At 36.6% G+C, this 14,742-nt stretch overlaps 1 protein-coding gene across 4 annotated transcripts in view; it reads left to right on the top strand.

Moving 5' to 3' along the window:
- The window catches only part of ZDHHC14 (zinc finger DHHC-type palmitoyltransferase 14), a 92,947-nt gene extending 80,053 nt beyond the window's left edge, over positions 1–12,894 (top strand). For 2 of the 4 annotated variants that reach the window (XM_066315524.1, XM_066315526.1), the window contains exons 7-9: positions 900–1,009; positions 3,427–3,529; positions 11,650–12,894. In XM_066315524.1, the coding sequence (XP_066171621.1) occupies positions 900–1,009; positions 3,427–3,529; positions 11,650–12,051 (615 nt within the window). In that variant the 3' untranslated portion in view covers positions 12,052–12,894. The remainder of the gene's footprint in view (positions 1–899; positions 1,010–3,426; positions 3,530–11,649) is intronic. The other 2 variants (XM_066315527.1, XM_066315528.1) reach the window with 1 other exon arrangement.
- The last annotated feature ends 1,848 nt before the right edge of the window (positions 12,895–14,742 follow it).

Consider the following 14,742-nt stretch of genomic DNA (forward strand, 5'->3'; position numbering starts at 1 on the left):
TTGTTTAAGGTCACCGTTTAAATTGTAAATTTTACAGTAAATATTAATCAACCAGAAAAACACTTCCCAAGCAGAGTCAAAATGAATTGTGCCTTAGCATGAAGTATAAGAACAAGTAGCCTGACTTGGAAGAAATCTACATTGTTAATAAGACAGATGAGGTACTCGGTTATTAGGTTTACAGGAAGATTGTCTCTCTAGATGGACATAGTGTGCTTCCACCCACTTCCCTCAAATAAATGTCTCTTCTGGATTGTTGAAAGAAAGATAGCAGGCAACTGTAGCAGTGGAGCATGTCTGAATATCAAGTAAACTGTTGAGTAATTTAATTTAAAACATAAATTCCCAATTGAATACAGCAAGACATTTTAGTCAGGCTCTCAAGTATCTCACAAGCAGAAAAGCAAACTAGCTAAGGGAAAATGTAATATGCAGTAAAAGGTAGAAATGGCTGCATTTGCTTTACAATATTTTAGAACTATTTGTGAACTTTAGGAAAGATAATGTTGTGTGATACTGCGCGGCTTGAAAACTTACCCAAGAGTATGGAAAATAAGTGCTCTATTGCTGGCTTTAATCATATGTTGCAATTGAGCATCTTCTCTAAAAGATGCTGTAATATTTGTAAAATTGATCTTGGACCGTTACATTTAGATGCTGAAATTCCTGCTTTGAGTATATTGATCTCTTGAGATTGTGGGTTGTCTAAATCTGTGGAGGTAAAGCATGTGCTTGTAGGGTCCAGCCTTCACAACAACCCAAAACTCTTAAATTGTTCCGAAAGTGTCATTATGGGTTTTCTGTGGTCTCTTCTTCAAGTAGCATGTTGCAAACCTCATTTCTCACAGCCATTTTCTGTATCGTATTACATATGATGCATATTGTTCATATCTCTTCAGATTAAAGGATCATGGTCAAATAAAAGAGGTAAAGAAAACTATAATCCCTACAGTTATGGCAACATCTTTACTAATTGCTGTGCTGCTCTCTGTGGGCCCCTCTCTCCAAGGTAAGAGTATCAAAAGTATTGTTAGCATAAATGAAACCATGTGATTATTAATGAAAAAAAAATTCTTTCCATAATGAAAAAAAATTCTTTTCAATTATTTGAATTTATTCAACAAAATGAGAGTTTTGGATTCATGTCTCTTAGAAGCTTTAAGTTTTTCTTCAGTGGTAAAGAGATAACTTGGTAAATTGTGCTTAAACTAAGTTAGTGATCAAATCCTGTAAAATTACATCTGAAATGGAAATAAGCTTGTTTGTTGTTTGAACTTTCACCACTGCAGTTAATAGCTTATAGCAGTGAAAGATTTCTAGTAGTTAGCTGTTGCATGAAGGTCAACCTGGGTATGAAACTTCTACATACCTAACAAATGTGACATGAGTTGAGGAACCTTAAATCTACAACTAGCTGGATAATTGTTGATGTTTGTCTTTTTCACTCTGAAATGTTGTATTTAAATGGACAAGGGGTTTTTATTTAATACTGTTCACAAATATACATTAAACTGGTTTTGGTGGTCTTTATTATGTTTTGCTGAGTACATTTTCACCTTTGGAAATCTGAAATATTTACATATTTGAGGTTGGAGATGTTTTTTCAGGTTGAGGAAAATGAAGTACAGAGCTGAGACTAGAGAAATAAAACTAGAAGCCAGGAAACCTAATTCTTTTCTTATTCCAGTGCTCAGTGATTTGGCAGTTCATGCACTATATGCATAGTAGAGGCCCAATTTCAGTGTAGAGAGGAGCGGAAAAGCTTGGAGATGATTTTGGCCTACTCTTTGGTTGGTATGTTTTGTTGTGCTTGGAATTGTGAAGTTATGAATCTAAAGATAGAAATTAAAGAAAGAAAGAAAGTAAATGACTTTGTAGTCCAGTAGCTCAGGTATTTAATTAGAGTGAGATTTCTGGCTTTGCTGTTAGGAATGTCAGAGGCGGTCCTTCTACGACCAGTCAAAGTTCCACAGGGGAGACTGACTTTTCCTGAAGAGGAAAAAACAGAATAAAGATTTCCACATATGGGGTTACCCCTGGTGAGGGTGAATAGCTCTGTCTTTGCTTCCTGCCTGTATGGATGTTGCCTGAAGCCAACCTCTTAATTCTGCCATTTTGCTTTTGATAGAAGTAGGGGACATAAAAGCTCCGTGCCACGCTTCAAATTCTTTTGACTCCAAGTGGAAATCTTTATTAAAACTACATCATGTTTCTCAGTATATTAAATAGAATATTAGGCTGATGAAAGTAGTAACATGCAGTTGGACCAGACTGGCACTGGCTTCTGTGTTTTAGCAGAGTTTGTGCATTTTTTCTTAAATTCCATGTAGCAACATTACTTATTTAGACATTGACATGTGTATATAGAGGTTCTGCAGGCAAGTATTTTGTGACCATGGGGGAAAATTTACTGACTGTGACATGTAAATTATAAGCTTGCTTCTTTTGTTTTTATTCTCAGCTGTGTCCCAAGTCACTAAATATTGAGGGTTTTCCTTAAATTCTGGAACAGTAGCTAACCAGCTCAAAATTCGAAATGTTCAAGTGCTTTTGAGCGTGGAATGCGAGGAGAGGATCTGTAAATAATCAAAACTTTTGTCACTTCTGTTAAAGATCATTTATCATTTTTAAACCTATGCTAGCAAATTCAGAATGTATTTTACATGTCCACAACAGTTACTTTCAAATCTTAATTTGATCCTTTGCTCTTACCATAGGTCTAACCAGTATTCTGATGCAACAAATCATAAAACTTCTTTAAACATCTTGAACTAGGTTGCATTATTTCATTCTATGCAATTTGTTTATAATCTTACACAGATTTTTTTACTTATATTTAGTAGTTTCTCCGTAGAGCATTTTCTTAGAAATAAGAAATTTTATGAGTACCTCACTTTGGTAAGCACAGTGGAACACTATAAGCAGTGTTAAGTCGTTGTCATGAAACACCTGGCAAGTTAAGTTGTCTGTCAGAAAGAAAGATGAACTTTTCTTCATTCTTGCTAAATTTTGTGAATAAGTAGTTTCAAATTAGATGTGGAAGCTGGTAAAAAAAAAAAGAACTTCTAAAAGAGATACTGTATCAAAGTACCCTAAGTGAGTTTTGTCATTTGTTTTTTTCACCTGCAGTTTAAAATTCTTTGGTTTTATGGTATCTGCTGGTAAGCTTCTAAGTCTATCGTCTGTGATAAAATCAAAAAAAGCAGCAGTACATGTGATTATATGACAGGCAGCATCACAAAGAACAAGTACCTTACTGATGAGTAGAAAATTGAGTACTTCATTTAACTAAAAGGGGACATTAGAAGGTACTGGTGATGTATTAAGGTCTGTTGTATGATAGAAACTTTTTTTTTTAATTGAGAGGAGATAGTTATTGATCAGCAATGTCTCTAATACTTTTCCTTTATTGTGATTATTCTGTAGCTTAATTGACAGAAGAGGATTTATACAGCCAGACACACCGCAATTAGCAGGACCATCAAACGGCATTACCATGTACGGGGCCACACAATCTCAGAGCAACATGGTAGGAATCATCCCATAGTGTTGTTCAGCGAGATTCCTGTGAATGTTTTTCTTCTCCACTTTCATGTGAACTAATCAAGTAATAACTAACTGGATACAGCTGACACACTGGGTGGAATGAGTTGTTTAATAACAGTAAAGAAAAAGACCCAAAATCCAAGGCTGTTTTTAATGTACGTTTCACACAGCGTAATAGTTATTGCTCATGGATTCTAAAAAAAAAAAAAAATTTTCTACGCTGTTGATTTATTGAATATACTGGCATTTTGACTTTTGCTGTTGACACCTCCTGTGTTTTGAACTGGAATATTCAAGTATCATGGACTTACTCTGGTTCGTCATTTTCCAGCTAATTGTTATTTTGTGTGGCACTTTCTTCATACTCTTATTTCCTTCTTTGCTTGTACACTGCGGTTTTGCATAGACAATGTATTTTAAAAAGCAAAGATGAACAAAGAGGAGTTTCTAGGGGAGAACTATTTTCAAGAAAGAGCATTAGGACACTGAACCTGAACAAAAAATGGCAACTGGATTGTTATAACGAAAGTTTTTTAAACGTCTTTGAAACTGTGCCAATAGTATTTACTTTGGTTTTTTGCTGTCAGCATTGTCTATCATAATGGAAGATAGGATTTCCAGTGCCAAGAAGAAGAGAATAACTGGAAAGAGATCGTTTCCTGAAGGCAACCATCTTGCATATGTGCCTATTTCTGAATTGTTGTCCACATATCTTCACAGTATGTAGGTTCTAATACTTTGTAAAAGAAGTCATGAGTTATGGATACCCTCCCTCTGCCAAAAAACAGGAAGCTGCGAGGCCTTCTGATATAGTTCAGCCTTTCTTTTGAACAAAAGAAGAAAAGCCACGCTCTTCTCAGACAGATTAGTTTTAGTGTCAATGATATATCCATATAAAAATTTTGCTGTAGTTCCTAAGCTGGTTTTACTTAATGTTTTGAAGATTAAATAGATTTGGTAGTCTCCTTAATAAGAAAATGTATTAGAGACACAGTCTTAAGTCTGAATCTTCTGAGTTCTGCAGTTGAGCAGAACAAGGTAATGCTCTATGTAAGTTTTACTCAAAATATTATAACTCTGAAGAGAGAAAAGGAAGCTTAAAAAAAAAAAAAAAAAAAGAAAAAAAAGAGAGCAAACATCAGAAATGGGCTGAGGTCTTTCAGGGATTACCCAAACTTTCTGATGCTGTCAATTCTTCTTATTTGTGAGGATCATAAACCCACAATGTGTCCATGGCATTAAATTGTCTTACCATTGCAAGAATTTAGACACTATCGTTATTCCTAGATATTAATAAGAAAATCTTTGCCATTTTGGTAGAAAATTGACTAAGCTTCTCTCTAGAAATGGAGAAATCTGTTACGGTATGACTTTAAGTTGAACAGATAGCTGTTACAATTTTAGAGCGTAATACCTCTAATTACACATATTCTTCAAAGATTTCTTCTTTTATCCTTGAACACCACACCGCATGAGCTGGGAAAAGCCTGGGTTCTTTAGAAGTTATCAGAGTCACTAGGAAATGTGCTGATTTCATGCCTGAAAATGACCTCTTAGAAAAAGCTTAAAAAATGTAATGTCTTGTTTGGTTTGAAGGAATATTTTTGAAGACTGTAATGCCATTTTTCTTGGGGCATCTTTTCTCTTGGTCTCTATCCAAGACCAATTGGTTTCTCAGGACTGCTGGCTATCAGCATTAAAATTTCTCTCTTGAGTTTCATTGTAAACTGTTAAAGACCAGCTTAGTTTACCCGTCTCTCTACACTATTTTCCCTTCCCTGTTGAAGGGGGTGTATCTGGTACTGGGGCTGGTATTATTACAATTTCATATAAAGACAGACAAAGTGAAATCCCTTGACTTAAAGGAGCATGTGTAGGTCATAGCTGTAGACCATAGTACTTTTTAAATGCTAGAAGTTTGGCCATTTATACATCATCAGAGATTTTTTTGCTGTTTTAGCAAGCTTAATGCTTTTGATTACAAGAAGTAAATTATTAGAATTCTGAAGTGTGTTTCAGTACACCTTTGTGGTGTGTCTCTCTTGACTTTATTGCAGAATGTATTACATCAGGTCGTCATGTCTAGATGTTACCCTGCTTAATCCACAGTGTGCTAAAATATCTCAGCTCACCATTGATATAAAATAAAGATTTAAATGAGCATATTCTCTCACACTTGTTTTCTCTTATTCTTTCCCTCTTTCGTTTCCCTTTCTTCCCTCAAATCTTTCGCAGAACGAGCTAGGTTGAAAAAGACCCTTGAAATCGAGTCCAGCCCATGACTAAACTGCACCCTGTTAACTAGACCACAGCACTAAGTGCCACATCCAGCCTTTCCTTAAACACCTCCAGGGATGGTGACTCCACCACCTCTCTGGGCAGCTCATTCCAGTGTTCAGTCACTCCATCTGTGAAGAACTTACTCCCCCATGTCCAGCCTAAACCTCCCCTGGCCCAGCTTAAAACAATGTCCTCTTGTCCTGTCACTAGTTGTGTGGGAAAAGAGACCAGCCGTCACCAAAACCTCCTTTCAGGGAGGCGTAGAGAGCAATGAGGTCTCCTGTGATCCTCATCTTCAGGCTAAACAACCCCAGCTCCTTATATGAGTCAGTGACTTGTGGCTTTCTAAACAGAATTCTTGTGCTTCACCCAACAAGTCTCTTGTCTCTCATTAAATCTCTGTGGGTTGCTTAGTATAATACTCTGTTTTCATTTATTTTAATGAATCTTTTATCATAGCCTCATTTTTGCAGTAAGTTCAAAATAAATATCAGGCTAAGTGTAAAGTTGCCAGATGCTGGTTTTCAGCACAATACATTATCTCTTATTCAGGATACCATTTATGGGGCACTCTTTCTGTATTTAACAGTTTTTATGGTAGTTTTTCCCTCTGAGACTTGGAATATTTCGTACAGGATCTACCCTACTCATGGTAGTGATCCAGTTTGTCCCAATCTCAGAAAGTCAGTTGTAGCTCTAATCAGTGCTTGATAGACCCATGCTGGGATTTTGGGTTTTTTCCCAGATTTTTATAGAAGAGGTTTTTCTCATAGTCTCTGTAGTATCTACCTTGTTTTACTAAAAGCTGAATCTATATTTACTTCCATGAAGGCTGGAAGCACATACAATTATTTTCGTGGTGCATTCCCAGTGTTTTTAATTTCTTTGCCAATATAATTTGAAATTAGTCTGGTAAATTCATTAACCAACTTCTTCATACCCTTGTCCACATGAAAAGCGTGGTCACTTGGAGATCATGACCTGTAGATCTGGTAATTTCCAAGGTATTTCCCTGTTGCATTTTATTGCTGATTATTTTTTGAGCTCATCATTAGTTTGATTACCCAAGTATTTTCCTTATGCTTAAAAAATTTTTTTGTATGAAGCACAATATATCACCCATTACAAAATCATAACTTTCTCTGTAATTTATTTGTTATATTTCATTTTAGAGTTTATTTTCTTTGGGTTCTAAAAAAAGTTTGTATTTACTCATAAACCCATCAGTTACCACTACTTGGGTCAGGACCACTGTAGTACTTGATTTTCTCTTAGAAGCTAGAGTCCATTCTTGGGGTTTGATATCGGGTATTTTATTCTTTAGTAATCCATTAGGAGGAAACACAGAATCTGTCTTACTCCATGAAGTTTTTTAGAGGAATTAATTTGGTTTATATTTACTATGATGTCCCTGGGAATCCTCCAATGCGTTATAAAGTGATAGACTTTGCTTCTGTTTGACTCTGTGTCAGGACAGGTTTATTTCCTTGTTTTTAAGAAATTTCCTCATATTCCTGCATTCCTAGGCATCTCTTCTTCAGCGTATAAGTAGTTCCGTGTGCACCAAGTTCCCTTGTTTCTAATTCTCCATTTCCTATCCTGGATGCAAATTCTTTGAAGTGTTTTCTTATGTATATGTACTACTGAAATTTGTAGGAACTGTAGTGCGTGCACAACATCTATTACCAGTGGTAAGTGCAGGAAAGTCCTCTCCCACATGTTCACTTCAGTGTTTCTGGTCTGGAAATAGATCCAGCTGACTCAGGGAACATTAACTCTGACCATCATAGTGTAGTTTTTCCTTCACTTTTCATATTTTTGTTATTTAGAAGTAAGTGTTTCTATCATGACAGTAACAGAATTGCCAAGGACCACAGCCTCATTTTGCTGGGAGTTTTGCAAGTGTGTTTCCTTGTATGTTTACTCATGTACTTCCCAGATGCCCAGAACAGAACTCAGGGCTCTTGTACCAAGTCAACATTGCTACAGTCAAGGTTGATAGAGGTTTTTCATTAACACGTTTTACTTCACAGTTAAAATGGGCTACGGGCACATGCATGTAAGTAGATTTCAGCATTTTGCTTTGGGTTGAGATGTGTTTTAGGAGGAGTTCTTTTGATAGTGCATGTTTACTGCATTTTATTCACATCTCAGAGCAGTGTCAGAGCACATGAACCAGATTTATTTTAGAAGATACGCCCCTGGAATGCACCCAAGTTGCTCTAAGCCTTCTCAGACTTTCAGCCCATAAGAACAGTCTGAAGTGTCTGGGCCAAGTGTAGTTTCCCGTTTGGCTTCAGAAGTGTTTCCCTTCATAGATCTACTCATGCACTGTACTGCGTGAGAGTGGAGCCATTGACTTGGTGGGGTTTGTGGCTCAGTTGTTGCACAGTATCCACAATACACTGATTTTGGTTGTGAAATCCTACACCTACTGGGAACAGGTACACAGCTCTCTCTCTCCTCTTTACCCATTTGTTGTACCCAGAATATGGTGTTTCAGCATCCTTCCTGTAACTTTATACCACTGTACGCCTCTCTGAATTCTGTCTTGTTTGTACTTTATTCAGAGATTGTGAGACTATTCAACCTGCTTTTCTCCATCTTCTGAGAACTGTAACAATTTTTCAATATGACTAGCATTTAGGAAATTTTAAACTAAGTTTAATTAATATTTGAAGTAAATTATTCTGATTATTTTGAAATAATCACATTTAGAAATGTGAAAAATATATTGTCATGTACAATGTTATCATGTATTTTCTTTCTATCTTAGAAAAAACAGATTTTCTTTGGGAAAAAAAAGAAAAATATTTTTCCCTTAGTTGTTTGTATTTATTATTTGTGAAATAAACACAGAATTCTAGGTTTTGTCCAATTTGCTTTAATTTGTGCCTTTTTATGTGGAAATCAATAGATAGCTAAAAATTCCTGTGCATATATTTAGTTTAACTTCATATTTGTAGGACTTATTAAACTTGTCCTATTTTCAGTATCTGCTCTTTCTCTGAAACAGTGAAAATTTTAAGTGAAAAAATAAAGTCAGCATATCTGAAATGAGAAGATGCTGGTGGAATAATTTTTGCAGTAGATTTTTAGTTAATTAGATTTCAGTGCTTAGTTCCATTTTTCTTACAATCATAGGCTTTTTTGTTTCATTTGAAATTCTGATGTTGGATAATTCATGTGATTAGTAGCAGCTAAGACATCCTGCCCTAAATTTCATTCAGTCAAGAGTAAAATAACGAAATCAAGGAAAAACCACCATGCCAAGCCTATAACAAATCTGATTTCCTTGTTTTAGTTTTGTGTTGGCTGTTAAGACTCAAGAATAGTCTACCTGTGTATTACGTGTTGTTTTTATCAGATGTTTTTGAGAGCCTTGTAGAACACATGTACTTTATTTTGGCTTAGACCCTGCAGTAGTTCCCTTTCAAAAGGTCTTTACAGCCTGTATTTTCCTAAGGATTTTATGCTGGTCACCTGGTCATGCTGGCTGAACAGACGAGAAAAGGAAAAAGAAAGAGGACCTGAAACTTATCTAAGTGAAAGGAGAGCCTTCAGAAAGAAGAGTTAGGGAAGTGACAAGTGCATGGAAAATGAAGAGATATACAGCACCTGAAGTTTATAACACTATTTAATGGCACTTTATGAGGCTACTTAATCTTTTTGATATTAATTTAACTGAAATGCAGTAGACTTCTATAAGAGGAAAATTAATTCAGACTATACAATGAGTTTAAGTAAATTATCTTCAGCTAATACAGGGCTGTGTACTTGTATTGCCTGGAACATGTTAATTATTTTGTTTTGAAGATCAGAGCTGAAGGTTCACTAAAGCAATAAGTCAGCTGCTAACATTATTTGTTTTCAGTGTATCCCAGTGGTTACAAGCATTCCCTTGTTATTTAACTTGTTCTTTGGCTACTGCCTTTTAGAGAAAATAGGTTTTTTGGTCCTTCTGAAGTTTGAAAATTCAGTTAACATATTTTTAAGGTCTGTGTAGTAAGGTTGGTTGAAGTTTTAATTTAAATAAGCAGGTGTGAATAACAGGATATTAATCAAGAATGAGTTATTCACACTGAATTACTAATTGGAAGCGGAAGCCTGACTTTAAAAGATGCTGACAGTTTTCTTCTTAGAAAGGTACTTAAACAAGGTTATGGATTTAAGCATGTGGGTAATCCTTCTGAAATGATAGGGCACCACTTCAGTTGTTTGGCTGGGGCTATTCATCATTTTGTAGGGGGAGGATTGCTTGCAGTTTGTATGAACTCAATTTATGTAACGGGAGGTTGGTCCATTTATCTTTCTGAAAGCAAAAGTCCTGGAAATACGTACCCGAGTAAGGATTGAGCCTCTCAAAAGTAATTGATGTGGGAGTCCTAAACCATTTAGATCTGTTTTAAACACTACCTATCTGTTGTGACCAAGTAGTCTGCTCGCACACTTGCTGAATGTTACGTGTGTGCCTCCGTCATTAACCTGATGAGTGGTTGAAATCGGAGAACCTGAAAATAACAGAGCAAGTGTTGTTAATCGTGGTTTTCATCATACAATAAGGGAGGCAAAAGTCTTTCAGAAGTTTTCAGAGAGTGTGTGACAGCTAAAACTCAAATGGGTGTTTTAGGGAATTGCTGTAATGTTAGTAACAATGGTTATTATCAGGAATATCTAAACAGATGATGGATGTGTAGTAATTTGATAAAAGTCTAAGAAGTCAGTCATAGAGCAGAACATACTGCTTTAACAGAATATTTGAAATAACAACAGTGAATAGCATGTCTTACCTCTGGATATATCTTTTATTCTGCTTGCTTGCCTCCAAATTTCCTTCATTGCATTTGTTGTTGTATTCACTGATTGTAGTGTTTTTCTTACCCAGCAGAACAGTACTATGGCAAATGAATCTAACAAGATTTTGAAAAGCTGCAATGTTAGAATTGATCAGGCTATGAATTAAATATATTTTTCCTTAGAAGCCCTCAAAAATCATGCCAATTCAAGTTAAAGAAACTTAATTTGGCAGTAGCTATACTACCCACTTAGCTGGCTGGACATTTTTGAAATACATACCTGTCTTGTCATCTCAAGGAATGAGGGGTAATTTTGTATAAACAGTTCTTAGGAATGGTGTAGAGCCAAAAAAAAATTCCTGTAACACTCACTGAGCTTTGTTGGATTTATCTAATGTTGAATTCGGCTTATTATTGAGACAGTGCTTGCCAGATAACTTGTAGTCTGTACTTTGATTCGTCACATTGTCAGGATTAATCAAGAAACAGATGAAAAATAATTAAGATTGATCTTGATCCACAATGCTGCCTGGTTTCTACACATCTTCTGGAGTATGGAATGTAGTGTAGGACATTCTCTAGAATTTCTGTATAATGTATTAAATTGTGAGGGGAAAAAATTTTGCTCCTAGAGCTTTATTACTGACTGTGTAAGATATCTGTGTCAAAAGAATTCTTGTTCTGGAAAACTCTGTGGTAGGTTAATTCCTACATGTGAAAACCAGTTAAAAGAAGAAAATTGCCTGGTGTTTTTTAAAGAATCCTTACATGAACACTCTAAATGTATATCATAATTTACTTCGATAATAATACAAAGCATTGGCTCAGTTATGCATGCCTTTCTTTTTTTTCCTGGGCAGCATGCAATGGGATGTTTGGGTGGCTAACCATGGAATGATACTAATGGCTTTCTTTTTTTTCTCTTCACATCCCATTCTTTGCCATACCATTTTATCCACATTCTCCCTTTTTTTTTTTTCTCCGTTTTGTTTGCCTTATATGCTTTTGACACCCTTCCATTCTACAGTGTGACCAAGATCAGTGCATTCAGAGCACTAAATTCGTTTTGCAGGCTGCTGCCACCCCCCTCCTACAGAGTGAGCCAAGCATAACTAGTGAAGAGCTCCCCTTACCAGGAAAGACTTCTATCAGTGGGCCTTGTGCAACTCTGACTCTAGGGCAACCGACACCACCATCTTCTATGCCAAATCTCACATCAGATTCAGGTTTGACAGACATCATACCATTAAAAGAGGAGCACGAAGGCCATCAGTTTCTCACTCCTGAAGAAGCTCCATCACCCCCTGGGATGCTGCCAAGTGGAAGTCCTATTACACACAGCCATACAATGCACGTCCTGAGTCTAGCCAGCCAGGACTCGTTGCATGAAGACTCAGTGCGTGGTCTCGTAAAGCTTAGCTCGGTTTGAACAGCTTTTCTGAACATCACACCATTTCCTGGTGTCTACACAAATCTGTGCTTAACAGGAGTGACACTGCAGTACCACTGTAAGGCTTCGTAACATGCCTGTAATGGAAACTTTATCACTTAATGGAGTCTACTAAAAGGACAAGGTGTTTTTTTTTTTTTCAATGGAGCTATGGCATTTTTTTGACCAGGTTGTTAACGGTTGTGCTTTGATGCTGACTGCATTTTACTTTTAAATAAAACCAGAAAAGGTCAATAATCTCATTTCCTGAAGCTTGGGTACAGCAAGTTGGAAGTCAACCTGTAGCAAACACCATGTACAGTACAAAAGGGAGAGATTCTTGGATGTAAGTGTCATGCTCTGTGTTCTATGCTCTTGTAATACACACTTGTTATGGCTTACCACACCTGTGGCCAGAATGATCTGCACTTACATGTTATGCTACCAATATTTGAGATAGAAAATTACCATTCCATTTGTTAATACAAAACAAAAGACTGCAGATGTGGATTTGCATGCCACGCTACAGTATGTGTTACAGTGGTGTTGGTATTAAGAGAAAGTGCTGCTTTTTTATTTGTGACTTTCAAAGTGCTGTTTCATTTAAAGACAGTACAAGAAACAAATTAATGGACTATATTTTTTGAATTTATTAAATTTTATTTTAAATTAATCAGTGGTGCCTAGAAGATGATGAATTACTGATTTGATCATGTTGCATATCATTTAACCTTCTGTTTAAGTGTTTTAAGTGAGGTATTGTGTTGTGCCATACCACAAGATTCTTCCACTCCCTAATGTGATACAATTACCTGTGGACCTCCAATAAAATGGCATCCTCTATTTCGTGGACGTGTACTTATCCTTCCACAGTTTTCATGGGGAAAGGGGGGGAAGTCATGACTTGTTGACATAGTTTGTAAAGATTTGGCTGGAATATGTGTACATGATAAAAACTAGAGCTGCGGAGGAATAGCTGGTTACAATTAGGATTACTTCACCATTTATTATGGTTTTGTTTGAGATGTATTTGTTCCCATAGGAGGGCTTTATTTGGCACCAGTAGAATTAACCTCTGCTTGCACTGTAATTCAGTGTGGCTGAAGGGTGAAGGGCTTAAGGTTCAAGACGAAGACAGAGCTTAGTGAAGTAATCTTAAATGATTAATAGTCTGTAGCTCTTTCCCAGCCACTGTTCGTAATTTCTATTTGTCCTTTGATATTTTAAATGGAAATCTTGATTTCATGGAATTCTTCTTCTGTGCTTTTTGTTTACTTGTTTAAGTAAAGCGCAGCTGAAAGGTTAAAGAGAATTTTATAAGTATTTTTTGTGACAGCTGGAGAGAACCTCAGTTAAGCTGAAAAACTGTAATAGCTTTAATACTGTATTTACCTGCTTTTCAGGGTGTGGAACATGGATTCTTCTATTCCTAGGACAAATTACGTGCAGAATGGGCTTTATCTGATGTTTCTATGGAATGAAAGCATTTGTCAGTTAAGAAATGTAACAGTTCTGTATTGTTGACCATGGTCATTCACTGACTCCAAGCTAAAAATCTTCTTTCTTTTAACTTTCATTTTTGAAATTGAGAACAATCTGCCTGCAGAAAATCATTCACCCGTGCTATTGAAGATTCAGACAAGATACTGACAAAATCCCTACTCCTGTAAGATTTCATGAGCAGTTTTTTTTCCTAAAATTGATGATGTTACCTTGGACCCAGTTCAGTGTGTAGAACACAGCAATGCTTTCTGTCTGTAAGTGCCATAATGGGTCCACTGGGCAGACTAATCTGTCCCAGTTATTTGAGCCACTGAAGCAGCTCTGGCAGACAAGTCCATCCCAGCTATTGTAACCACCCTCCCAGCATTTTCCAGAAGCTGGGGCAGTCTAGAGTTCTTTCCACCAGAGTGTAGTGACTGACATGTCCCAGTTGGCTTGTCTCCCAGTAAGCCATGAGTTTCAGCACTTCTGTGTCTGCTCTGGAAGAAGTCAGTGATGCTCATCTTCCTGATTTCACCTTTCCCCAACACAGCTTCTTGGGTATGAACCGTGAACATCTGCATTAAAACAGGCAATGGAGTGAGGACTGGAGATACCGGTGTGATAGACCTGGGTAAAGAATCCCAGCTTCGAGTCTGTAGACCAGTTCTTGATGAATCATTCTCTTCTCTCATAGGTGTCTGTGGGAAGTTAACTGTGCATGCATTACTCACTACTTAGAAGGGCAAGTCAAATATTTTTAATGTGGTATCAAAACTTTCCATTTGTACGAGTCATGATGAGGATGATTATTTTAAGGAAATTGTTCTTTTTAAGTTTCCCTGAAATAGCAGGTCGATTTTATGTTTCCAAGAATACCAACTTCGTGACAACGTTTGTATGTCACTGCCACTAGGGAGTAGTGAAGAGAGCTCTGTGCACAATAAAATTAGTGTCAGTTTTAACATGAAAGGGGAAGGAGGGGGACAGGATTAGAGTCTTTATGCTGTTTGCCTTGTGCTCATGCTTTTCACCATCATTTTTTGGACCTTCTGTTCTGTTTACATGTGAAGTGTAAGAATTACAAAACATTGGTGGGAATAGCTGCTTCAAACACATCCTTGTTCAGGTGACTTTCTTATAGTTTTCAAGATGTCACTCCCCTCCTTTTTTCTAAACGTGCTGCCTATGTTTTTAAATTTGGCTTTT

The sequence above is a fragment of the Sylvia atricapilla genome, chromosome 3 (assembly GCF_009819655.1).
Source record: "Sylvia atricapilla isolate bSylAtr1 chromosome 3, bSylAtr1.pri, whole genome shotgun sequence".
Taxonomy (NCBI): Eukaryota; Metazoa; Chordata; class Aves; order Passeriformes; family Sylviidae; genus Sylvia; species Sylvia atricapilla.